Raw genomic sequence first — 12,857 nt, 5'->3', positions numbered from 1 at the left:
AGGGGCATATTTGCCATTAGGACTACTTTTAGAGTATGAGTGGCCCAATTGTTCATAGGAGTGATAATCATCTGCATTGTTTTTCTGTTAATTGGGGGAGGGGATAGACTTTTTGCATCAAAAGTTAACTACATAAATATTGATCTCACATGCTCAAAATGTACTATTGAAAAGAGTTTTAGAAAATGAATAGTAACCTATTATAATATAAATTAATTATAAAGGGAAATTCCTTATTATGTAGTATTATGATCATTAATAATTATTATTGAAGAAATTATATCCATTTTAGTGAAAGTCTTTGTTGTTGTTTTTTTTCTCTATAAATAGCTACTATTGGGGGGTAGTACAGGAAGCCCACAAAAATTTCTTCTATGGAAATAAGTGAATTGCCTTTTCAAAACATGAGAGAATACAGTCCTTGGGTACTTGGGTACTCACCAGATGCAAAAGCAACTGTACTTTGGTAGTGGTAGTGGTAGTAGCATTGCCTGATGTCATTGAACCTCAAATTAATATGAGGAAGATTTAAATCTTCACATAAAAATATCACTTCTACAGAATCTGTGATATCATAATATGTGGCAGGGTTTCAATCTTCATTCCAGCAGTGCCACCTTTTGAGTAATGGGACTCTTGTTTGGAAGGAAAATGTGTAATAAGAACAAAAACTACTCAAGCTAAAGAGATTATGACCAAGAACATGACAGCATCCTCCTCTTTGTTAACTCTTTTCTCCTATAGACAGCCCCAAATATCAACATAAAACCAACCCAGGAATGAAAGGAACCTGAATGCAAATTTTAGTACTGCCAATTACCAGCACTGTGTAAAAACATACCATGTTATATTATACCATAAGGTGATAAAAATAATATTAATACCAATATCAATAAAACATGTAATAACTTAGACCAAATGAGCACTTACTAAGTATCAGATACTATTTTAAGTGCCTTATTTGCATTATGTTAATCCTTACAATAATATAAAATAGCTACTATTATTACTACTATTTTATCCATAAGGAAACTGAGGTCCAGAAGAATTAAATAATTTGTTAAAGATCTCACAGTCAGTAACAAGTGGTTGAGCTGGGATGCAAACCCGAACAGTTGCAAACCCACTCCGTGGACTACATTAAGAACCAACAAAGTTCCTTATTTTTGGCCCAGACGGCCCAACCATCTTGAAAATGAGAATGGTATATGAATAACCTTGAGAAAAAATGTCATCAATAAAGGCATCTAATAATTATAGTTCCTTTCATCAAGAAGAGTATAGATGGCAGGCTCTCCAGACAATAATAACTTCAAAATTTAATTATCTGTCAAATGTCTGCGTAGGCTAATTACAACACAGGATATTGTTCACAGGACCTACCAACTACTGAGTCTTCAAAAATGGTGATTTGATATTCCACAAGAATTATCCAAAGGAAGGCACAAATTGAGAAAAGAACAAAGTTCACTATACAGCCAAATAGATACAGATAGATACAGAAACCAATATTGAACTCCTAACCAATGAAAAGGACATCCTATTCACAAAAGTAAATAAAATAAACATGTGACAAATGTGTATTAGATAGCTATGTGTGCTACAGACAATCAAAGCACTGGAGAGATAATGGCAGATCTTCTGACCTCATAGAATTTAAATTTGTAAATTTAAATTTTTAAATCTGGTGTAGGGGGCAGACAATAAACAAAGAGACCAACATGAATGTAATAGATAAGGTGATGATAATAATACAAAAACATATAAACAGATTATGAGGTCAGAGAGTGAAGTGAGATGCTGTATTAGTCAGGGAAGACCTTCTCATATAGTGACATTTCAGCAGGAATCTGAGTGGATTTGGAGGACAGCTTTCTAGAAAGGAAAGCAAGCACCAGGGCCCTGAGACAGGCAGTGCAGGCGACTAAAATGAGATAAGTCAGGAGGAAGTGGAAGAGATATAGCCATAAAGACAGCAAAGGCCAAATCACATTATGATGTTGCCGCCCATGGTAAGGATTTTAGATATTATCCTGAGATGGGAGCCAATAAGAGTTTTGGAGAGGGGAGATATGTGATTTAATTTATATTTTCAGAAATATTTAATTTATATTTCAGAAAACTATATATCAATCTTGTAGGCCCTGAGCAAGTACAGTGGTAATATGCAAGCCTCATACAATGAAAACCACAAAATGCAGATGGGAGACATAAGGGCTTTAATATATGAGAAGCCTACTGTATCCTTAGAGAAGGAAAACTCAACATGATAAAGATTTCCTGTCTTTCATCAGCATATCAAGAGCTAACACTTTATGGTGCTTACTATATGCCAGGCACTTTCTAAGCACCTTACATGGGTTAACAAACAACCCCGTAATTCGGGTACTATTATTATTCCCATTTAAATATGAGGAAACTGAGGCACAAACTATTATTATTAGCCAGTCTGAAGGTCTGATCCTCTGGCTCTTATCTCTTATCTCAACTTAGGGAAAGGTGCCTCAGGGAGCTTCCAAATCAGACTTTCTAAAAGTGTGGCTAGGATCAGAACCAATACCTGTAGTCTACCCACCAGTATTCTTCCCTACCAATCTGCAAAGAACCAATCTCTAAAGAATGCCTTGGAATATCTTAGATTTTCTCTCTATAAAGCTCTCACACCTGTTCTAGACAGAGAAGTCCAGGGAGCCCATCCAAATGGAATCCAAGATGGAGGAGCAAGGAAATGGGAGGAGGTTCCATACAACCTATACCTAACGCCCCTTCCTCCACAACCTTCCCAGATTTTCAGTTAAAGATCCTGGGCCAAGATAAGGCCTTCATGATCCAGTTAAAAAATCCTCTCTCAGAGAAATACAGGGGTTTGCCAGAGGCTACCTTACTTTAGGAATGGCTGCATGGATAAATTAGGAGGCAGGAAGAGGCACCAATGCCACAAAAGGCCGCCTTCTTTAGGAAGTGTCTTATTCATTCCTCCATAATTCCATATGGTCAAGATATCAGTTCTTCCCAACATGATCTATAGATTCAATGTGATTTCAATCAAACCTCATCAAGTTACGTTGTGGATATCAACAAATTGATTCTAAAGAGTTTATGGAGGGTAAGGAAAAAGACCCAGGCTGGCCAACACAATATCGAAGAAAAACAAAATTGAAGCATGATCTGATTTTAAAACAAACTATAAACCTATTGTAATCAATACAGTGTGATATTGGCATAAATAAAGACAAATATATCAGTGGAATAGATTACAGAGCTCAGAAATAGTTCCATATAAACATAGTCAGCTGATCTTTGCCAGAGGAACAAAGGCAATACAATGGGAAAAGGACAGTCTTCTCATTCATCCCTCATACCTCCCTCTGCCAGGGGCTCACTCCTCAGCAAGGGGATTAGAAGTTCTGACCACCTCAGCCAGTCTGAAGGTCTGATCCTCTGACTCTTATCTCAATGCATGGAAAGGAGCCTCTGGGAGCTTCCATCAGACTTTCTAAAAGTTTGGCTAGGAAATCCACTCTCTTGGTTTCTTCTCAGTAAGTCATCAGATACCCTAACCTAGAACAACACATCCTAATCTATGGAGACTCTGAAAATCAGAACATTAGTCATGGCCTCCTAAGGGCCCATTTGTTCACAGAGAAATTAAGAGCCTGACAGAAGACAGCTAGACCATGTTACAGAGCTACCCAAAATATGATGAAGCTGTGAGACACAGACAACCTCCCTCACTCCAGGCTCCAACATCCAGAGCCCTCTGTGAGTCAGATGTATTTCTGCACTATGTAGAGAGCAAATGCCTAAACAGGGGCAGTGTCAGGTATTCTGAGCAATTCCTGGGGTTAGCCACATTCAGCCCCATACCTTCTTTCCTAATTTCCTCCAGCCATAGTTCACACAATGGAGAATTGAGACCCAAAGAAGCATACCCTGTCTGCAAATAAGACTATTGGCCTATATCATGCAAGGTCAGAAAGATGACCCTGAGCCTTTTGGAAAAAATTTGTTATAACCAATATAACTTTCTGGTTGCTCCCTTCAAGGAATTAATCAGTCAGAATGGTCCACTGGCAATATTTTTGAATTACCCACAATTTTGCGACTCCCTTCTAGAGAAAGTCCCCTACTGGCCAATTAAAACATTAAGACAAAATATTTGAGATGTATAAAAAGCAATATGTCTTCTTATTATTAGGTGAATCAGTACAAAACTGCCTCCTATCTTCTAAACACATTGGAGAACAGCTAGAGAAGTGAATACTGACTAGGTGACAAAGTCTGCTCAATTTTGAGTTTCAGCTCAACTCTAATAAGTCATGGTATGCTCTGAAAATTTTAGAATAGAATCAATCTCATTGCACCTAAGCGGTCTTGCATTTATAATCCCAACAGTGGTACACTCACAATGTATCGTAGACCCCTATGAGATATGAGAGAGTTCTCCAAGTTTGTATATTAGAAAGAAGAGAGATGGCACATACCATTAACCTATTTAAAATTAAACCTAACAAAGGGTTTCTCTCTATGCGAAAAAAAGAAAGAAAACAAATGTAAGAAAACCTTTTCTGAGATGTGAAAAACTAAAGATCCATCATCGGGATCCCAAGTGTACCTGCAATGATCCCATCCATCTGCTCCAAGGCAGCTTCCAGGGCATGACTAGCATCAAATGCCATGACTCTTTTTGCCTTCTTAGTCTCTTCTTCCTGTTACTGGAAATTCAAATACAGAATAAAGAAAAAGTTACAGAAGTTCTACCTTACATACTTAAGACCACAAAATTCTTTAAATTCATTATCACACCGTGCATTTACATTAAGAATTCCAGTAGCTGAAGTATAATTTCTGACATCTCTATGGTCTTCCCCTCCTGGCACAAGTGCTTTTTGTCCATGAATCTTTAGCACATGATCCCATTTACTTCTTCTTCTTTTTTTTTTTTAAGAGAGAGCAAGAGAGATAGAAAGATATATATAGAGAGAGATTTTTTTTAATATTTATTTTTTAGTTATCGGCAGACACAACATCTTTGTTTGTATGTGGTGCTGAGGATCGAACCTGGGCCGCATGCATGCCAGGCAAGCGCGCTACCACTTGAGCCACATCCCCAGCCACCATTTACTTCTATAATGAAAAGTCACTAGGGCTCTCCAGAGTCACCAGAAGCAGCAAGACCCAACTGTTACCTCTCCATACTGATAGCTCCAAGCTGCAGAAGCACTAACCACCACTGGGGAAGGTTCCACTGTCTTACAGCTGCATTTGCCTCACCCCTGCAAGGCTTTCCTTGGATGGGTATGATTCAGGTAAGAGGACTCAAGTTCCACTTTCCCTTCTCCAAATGGGCTAGCATGTCCTGCCTAGGAAGGCCAAAGGTACAATGATATGAAAAGAACACTGTCCCAGGAATACTGTGTCTGACCATCTTAGATGCACCCTATCCAGCACTATTCAAGGTTTAGAATTTCACCCTATTGGGGGTGAGGAACATCTCCGAGGATACATGGAACAGCCACTTTCCTGAGGCTGTATTTCCCCTTTAAGAGCTTAATAAGTAATGACAGGGCCATCTCTGAACAACTCTGCTTCTTAGAGTTCAACTGTCTTCTTGCAGCCTCATCTCATTTTTCTTGTTTCCTGAGTATCAGGGAAGATCTTATAACAGCATTTGTAATTCTAAGAGACTTAGCTCATGTCTGTCAACTGGAGCAGGAGTCTTTGTTTGCTCATTCAGCAAAATCCATGAGTATGCCTAATGGCATCAGTGCTTTGAAAAACAGAGATGTGGCTCTCACACATGCACAGGCCAGGAAATGGATGGTTCTGGGCATCTCTCCTAGTTTTCCCTGTGAAGTTGGACCTTTGGAATGAAGAGAAGAAAGTGGGCTCTACATGAAAGTAGCTCTGGAGATGGTATAAATAAGGATTTCAGAACCACATGGAACCATGCTGGACTGTACCAGACAGTAGCAGTTGAGTTCATAGGCACTAGAGTTATGGCCAGAGCCCATACCTTGCTCTACCACTTACTGTGTAATCTCTGAGCCTAAATTTCCTTATCTGTAAAATGGGGATAACAAAACCTAATTCACAGAATTGAGTCATGATTAATTAATCATTAAGGCTTCATAGTGAGCACTAAGCACATTCCTTTGCACAAAATAAGTGCTCAAAATTAGTTAGCTATTGTTATTCTTTGTTTTTTAAGTGACGAGATAACCTCAGGACATATTTTTGTCAAAACAGCTCACAAAGTTAGACTTTAACTAAAAGGATATGGCCCAGGGAGAGAGAACCCTTTGGAAACTGTGGAGCTCATATATGTGTCATCTTGAACCCTGATAAGCTCAAGCCTCTGATTTGCTTGATCCTGGCAAAGGAGGACAGCCATTCTGCACATGGAGAGGCAGGGCAGTGATTCACAGGGACAAAGACCAAGGAAGACTCAAAAGCAATAGCCATTAGGCCTCAGGACAGAACTAGTACACAGTTAGCTTAAGAGAATGACAATGGGAGTTCCCACAGGGGGTGGGGAGTCCTACTGACACCTCAGGTTCCTGGAAGGAGCCAGACAAGACTGAAACAAAGACCAGAAGTATTGTGAAGTGAGAAGAGCAGCTCCAACTGTTCCAGAGTAACACAGTATGTAAATCTGGGATGGGAAGGGAAGCAAGCTTGAGTTGGGATGTAAGAAGAGGCTGCAGGAAAAGGAGGAGTAGCAGAAATGGCATCAGCAGATTCCCTCTTGTTCAGCCATAACATTAAAAGTTTGAAATACTTCCTTCCAAAAACGTCCCACTGCTCTTCTGAAAAAAATCCAAAATCCTTACTGTGATCTACCAAAAAGTCACCACAGAGTCTGGCCGGCCCAATCTCACATCTTCTCCTCAGGCTTCTCATGCTTCAGCAGCATTTTCTCCTGAGGGCTCACAAACACACCAAGAAAATGTCCTTTCTGTAAGTGGACACCTGCCATCCTCTCTGCCCTGAACTCACTCCTCAGCTCTCCACAGGGTTAGGGCTGACTATTCTTATTCTTCAGGTCTCAACTCCAAAGTATCTTCTGAGAGAGGCCTCCCCAGACACCCCTAATCTAAAGCAGCCTTGTGAAGCACAGTAATTCCAAATTCTTTTTTCTTGCTTCCACCTGAAGGCAGGGGGACCCTGTCTGCCTTATTTTCCCCTATTCTCAGTATCTAGCATTATGCCTGGCACAAGGAAGTTTATGAATAAATACCTGTGAATAAATGGATGAATCCATGCAACCAACATCTCCTAAAGTGGCCTGGGCACTGGGGGAATACTGATAAATCAGGTCTTGTACCTGTTCCCATGGACCACAGAGTCGAGCAGAGAAGATAGAAATATGAACAAATAATTATGACACACTTTTAGGTGTGCTTTTAAATGTAAGTATGCAGTTTCCCTGAATCTTGGAGGATGAGTAGGTGTTTTCTCAGAAGATAAGGAGAATGCTATTCCAGACAGGGCAGTACATGAAAGACAGGGAAGCATGCAAGGGCAGGATGGAGCTGGCTAAGGTCAAAACAGTTGACGTTATAAAGGACCATCCAGCCACTCAAGATGAGTCAAAACCTTCCACAGAATTCTCATAAGCAGGACAAGGGCAATAATAAGAGGAGCTTGGGAACCACAACCACTCCTTTCAGGGGTCTGGATACCAGTGCATAACAAATTAAGTGATCTCAGATGGAAGTACTACAAAGATTTTTAAAGAAAGATCTCATATTTCAACAGACTGGGCCCATGGATGAGCTGTGACTGGCCCATTTGGGGCCTCAGTATCAGGGTGAAAATTGGGAGGGCAGTTAGGAGGTACTGCCCAAGGTCCCAAAATATGACCCCCTGCAACAGAGGAGCCTCAAAAGAACATGGGCCCTCTGCCCAGTGATGAGTTTATACTTGGCAAACAAAACTGGGTGAACTCGTGGGAGCTGGCCTGAGTGGGGCATGAGTCAAAGTTATCCTAGTCACAGTTCAGGAGCTGGGACAGTGAGATTGGGGAACCTTCTTGGAGCAGAGCTGATGAGCTCAGCTCTAGACCTGCTGGGTCTGAGGTGAGAGCAGAATACCTAGATAAGAAGGAGTCCCTGCCTGCCCTGGCGCAGTGCTGCTATGAGGTAGGCATCAGATATGGAAGGGCTGAATGTAGCATAGGTGTAAGGCCTCCTGCCCCCATCTGTGAACACAATCTTACTGGATCAGGGAAGCCATGACGTCACTAGCCATTCCCAGTCTGGCAGCTAATAGTGGTTTTCTTCCCTACTGTCTAGGTTAGAGTTCCCATCAGCAAAGAACACATGATGGGGCAATCCCTTCCCTTAAGAAAGGAAGTTTAAAGAAAAAATTGAAAAACAACAATAGTGTTGTATTCTTACAGCACCACTGACACCAAACATGGGTTTTTTTTTCTACACCAAGCAATTTCTAAATTGTCTGTAGGACTCCAACTGGTGTCCTACAATTCATTTCTTTTTTTTTTTTTTTTTTTTTTTTGGAACCCAGAGCTTTGTGCATTTGAGGCAAGGACTCTACCAACTGAGCTGTATCCCCAGCCCCCTACAATTCAATTCAATTCTGACACTACTTGAAGTTAGCATAAGATCCCACAAGTTGAGGGCTCAATCCCACAAGACTATCCCTACTCTAGATGCCAATCAAAACTCCAGGCTTCCCTTTTGACTGACCAGCTATAAATCAGGGATTCCCAAACCCCTTCCTCAGATTGAATAATTTGTTAGAATAGCTCACAGAAGTCAGGAAAACATTTTACTTATGTTTATTATAAAGAATACAACTCAGTGACAGCCAAATGGAAAAGATGTATTTGGCAAGATGTAGGGGAATAGAATCAGGTAGAGTTTTGGTGCCTTCTCTAGAGTTCACTCACAGCACCTTTATGGGTTCATCAACCTGGAGATTCTCCAAACTTAGGATTTCACATGGACATTTCATTATACAGGCATGATTGATTGTCATTATTCATTCAATCATTGGTAATTGAACTCAATTTCCAAACCCTTTCCTCAACCCCAAGATGAAGGGTAAAGGATTAGAGCTAGGGCTGAATTTCTAACCCTCTAATCATGGATGGTTCCTCTGGGAATCAGTCCCCATCCTTTAGGAGTCATCTCATTAGCATAAACTCAGGTATGGTTGAAAGGGGCTTGTATAAATAACAGAAGGTGCTTCTCTCACCCCCATGCAAGGATTTTAGGAGCTCTATGCTAGGAGCCAGGAAAAAGATCAAATATTTTATTTCTTATTATAGCACAATATCACAAGTCTCAGAGGCAAACGTGTCATGTGACAACAAATAGTGTGTTCTGCATCTTCCATGCCTGTTCCTCCCCACAAAGACACATATCTCCTCCAGGAGCTGAGTTCATTGGAAATTGGGGCTTATGTGTGCAAAGTTCAACAGGCAATATGCCAAGAGGTCTTCTAGATGGAAGTAAGGTTCAGAAGCCAGAGGGAGCATCCAAAAGAGGCACCAATCCAAAGGGGCTAAGAAAGAGAGCCAGAAGCCACATCAAAATCTAGAGACAAGTGAAATCAAGGTGATGTCAAAAGTTAATAGTAGGAACTTAACTCATTTTCCCTACCAATGAAAGGACAGCTGTCACAGCTATCCAAGGCCTGACAAAGAACAGATAACAGAATAATAAAGACTCTAAAGAGGGGTACCAATCAGCCCAGGAAGGAGAGGAGCAGGATAAAGAAGGACATTGATCTTAACATGCTTGACACAGTGAAAGCTGTTGTTATACAAAAGCAGTTATCATCTCTCTGAACACTTAACACAGCCCTGCATTTGTCCCTAGTGAGCAGGTGTACTTCTTATGCCAAGAAATGGGCTCATCCCTGGCCACAGATATAAGGAAAGGTATGTTGTTTAAGCAAAGGTGTGGTCCATTCACCATTCATCCCTCCCTTCATTCTCAGGCTCTATGCATGCTGTCATCTTCCTGTCTATGAGTGACTAAGGCTACAGCTCCCACTAAGATAAGACATTACCCTCCTCTTTGCTACTGGTCAGAGAGAAAATGCCTCTCTAGCTGTAAAACCAGCCAATCAAACAGTCATGTCGTAGAGTAGCAATATGTGATGATGGATCTCATGGCCACATGAATTGTACCACATAAAGGCCAACTTAGCACCTTAAGATGATTAAGGTGCAGGACCAGTAAGGGAGTCATAATTTGCCATCCATCATCTGATATGCTCTGATGCAAACAGTGATTCATATACTATATTAACTACTTTAACATTTAGCAAAAGGAACCAAAAATAGGAATAACTGGGCAACATATGCCTGGGACAAGTAAACCTTACTGATCACAAGCTTCCACTGAGTCACAAGCTTCCATTCTACTTTCTATTTTTTTTCTCTCAATAAAAGTGATTGGGGTTGTAATTGTTGTTTGAGTTAGGCTCACGCATCCTGGGTGGAGTGATGAATAGGAGAACAGACCTGGGAGTCCCTGACAATCCTGTATCTGGAAACAGCTGAGCCAGAGCCGGGACCTGACTCCTCAGCAGCTGCAACCAGCAACCCTCATCGAAGGCAAGGTGCAGGGAAAGATCCTCAATCAGGGACCCACCACAGAACTTGGCTTCATCTCATATCCTTCCCTTTCCCCAAATGGCCAACAGAAGATAAAGAAGTAGCAGCATATCACAAGAAACTATAAGTCTTTCCTCCATAATTTAAAGGCCTCCCATAAACCATAGCTGTTCTTTAGTGGTTATTTTAAGAAACACCTTTTGCTATCCTTAAGCTTGGGAGATAGCCTCTAAAAGGAATTAAGAACCAAGTGTGGTGGCCCACCCCTGTAATCCCAGTGACTCAGGAGGCTGAAACAGGAGGATCTCAAGTTTGAGGCCAGCCTCAGTAATTTAGCAAGGCCCTATTCAATTTAGTGAGACCCTCTCTCAAAATAAAAATAAAAGAAAGCAGGGGCTGGGGCTCAGTGGTTAAGTGGCCCTGGGTTCAATTCCTGGTACCAGAAGTAAAAATAAATAAAAAAATATAAGAGACATATCTCTTTGGGATAATAAGAACAAGAAGTTATTTGAGTGTTAAGGAAGAGGAGAAAAATGAAGGAAATTGCTGGCAATGTCTGAATCCTTAAACACATTCCATATCAACTTATAACAATCAAGAACATAGGTTGTATAGCCAGACTTGGGTTAAAATATGGGCTTTGCCACATCATTCTGTGAGTCCTCACACAACTTATTTAACTTCTCTGAATGTCAACATGTCATCTATAAAATCAGTTAAAACAAATCTTATTATTATAGGCAAAAGTCAAGGAGACCTCATGTAAATATATCAGATTGAACCCAAACATCTAATTTAGCTACCCACTCAACAAGTATAGAAGAGTTTATTTTGAAAAACATAAACCACAAGGACACAGAGCATGAGAAAGGAGACATAAGGGAGATGCCAGGGTAACAGTGATACAATAAGCATAAAAGGAGGGCCAGTCCTGAAGCTCAGAAAGAGGTTTCTTCAGTAAAGTGAAATTGGCAGAACTTCTGATGCACCTAAATATCTACAAGATCTGTATAATTGGTGAAGAATTGTTTGATTCAATGATAAGAAAACAAACCACACAAATAACAAAAGAACTACACAGAAACCAAGAGTAATCATATCCTTATGATAAAACACCACGTACTGATCTCACTGAAACTGCATTAACAGAATGGAACGGATGGAAACGCACCTGCGGGTGAGAAGGAAAAACTGGATTTCTAAGCTCTTCTGAGTTGAATTCTCACCTTCTGGACTTATAAGAAAATTATAAGTCACTGGATAATGACAACTAAAAATAAATAAAGAAGGAAAACATACATTTTAAGAGATACAGATAAAAATACTAAAAGAATTTTAAGTGGCTACATCTGAGGAAGACAATGGGGTGCATAGGTGGAGAGATAGCTGCGTTAAGAAATCATTTATAATCATCGACTCCTTAAATTGTGTGGCTATGTACTAGTGATCAAATTAAAACAAATAAGGCTGTTGATATAGTTTAATGGTAGAATACTTGTCTAATCTGCCCAAAGCCCTGGATTTCATCTCTAATACTAAAATAAAATAAAACAAAACAATCAAAAACACCAGGAGATAATACACATAGTGTGGCACAATATTAACATTTAATTAAGGTGTGCTCAGTTCTCCTCTTTACCTTACATTGGGCAGGTTTTTGTTAGCTACCTGCTAAGGACTTATTCAACATTATCTCACTTAATCCTCACATGCCAGTTGCATCATCATAAAGATATGATTATTTTCTATTATAAATGGGAAAACTAATTAAGCAACTTGCTGGAGAATGCACACTCTTCTTGTCTTTCTTCCACTTTGCTGAGACAGGAACCCATTGGAGGGCTTTGAGCACACTGTGACATGATCTAACTTACCTTTTAAAATGGTTGTTCTGACTGCTGCCTGGAAAACAGACTGCAGGAATGAAGCTGTGAACACAGGAAAGACAGGCAAAAAAAGATAGTAGCTTGGACCAAAATAATTATAAGACATGTTCTAATACTGATCTATTGGAGGGAAAAGCCAGTAAGAGTCACTGATAGGTTGAACACAGACATGTGAGAGAGAAGTTGAACACGACTACAAAGTTTTTGGCCTGAGTCCCTGAGAGATCAAGAGTGACAAGGGAGCATGTCAGGGTAAAATAGCACATTGGTTTCAAAATGCCCAACATAGGATGCCTAAGGACACCTGGAAAAGATACCCTGAGTGCCATTTGGGAATATATTCTGAGGCTCAAAAAGAAGTCTGTGCTGGAGATATAAAT

At 40.2% G+C, this 12,857-nt stretch overlaps 1 protein-coding gene across 14 annotated transcripts in view; it reads right to left on the bottom strand.

Annotated features, from left to right (window-relative positions):
- The window catches only part of Ppfibp2 (PPFIB scaffold protein 2), a 148,655-nt gene that overhangs the window by 108,207 nt on the left and 27,591 nt on the right, over positions 1–12,857 (bottom strand). For 9 of the 14 annotated variants that reach the window (XM_076846803.2, XM_076846810.2, XM_076846808.2 and 6 more), the window contains exons 2-4: positions 12,466–12,519; positions 11,763–11,861; positions 4,616–4,715 (exon numbers count right to left, since the gene is read on the bottom strand). In XM_076846803.2, the coding sequence (XP_076702918.1) occupies positions 4,616–4,679 (64 nt within the window). In that variant the 5' untranslated portion in view covers positions 4,680–4,715; positions 11,763–11,861; positions 12,466–12,519. Of the gene's footprint in view, positions 1–4,615; positions 4,716–4,817; positions 4,933–11,762; positions 11,862–12,465; positions 12,520–12,857 lie in introns of all 14 variants that reach the window. The other 5 variants (XM_076846806.2, XM_076846804.2, XM_076846817.2 and 2 more) reach the window with 3 other exon arrangements.

Source organism: Callospermophilus lateralis, chromosome 2 (genome assembly GCF_048772815.1).
Source record: "Callospermophilus lateralis isolate mCalLat2 chromosome 2, mCalLat2.hap1, whole genome shotgun sequence".
Lineage (NCBI taxonomy): Eukaryota > Metazoa > Chordata > Mammalia > Rodentia > Sciuridae > Callospermophilus > Callospermophilus lateralis.
This window is presented reverse-complemented; position numbering and strand designations above follow the sequence as displayed.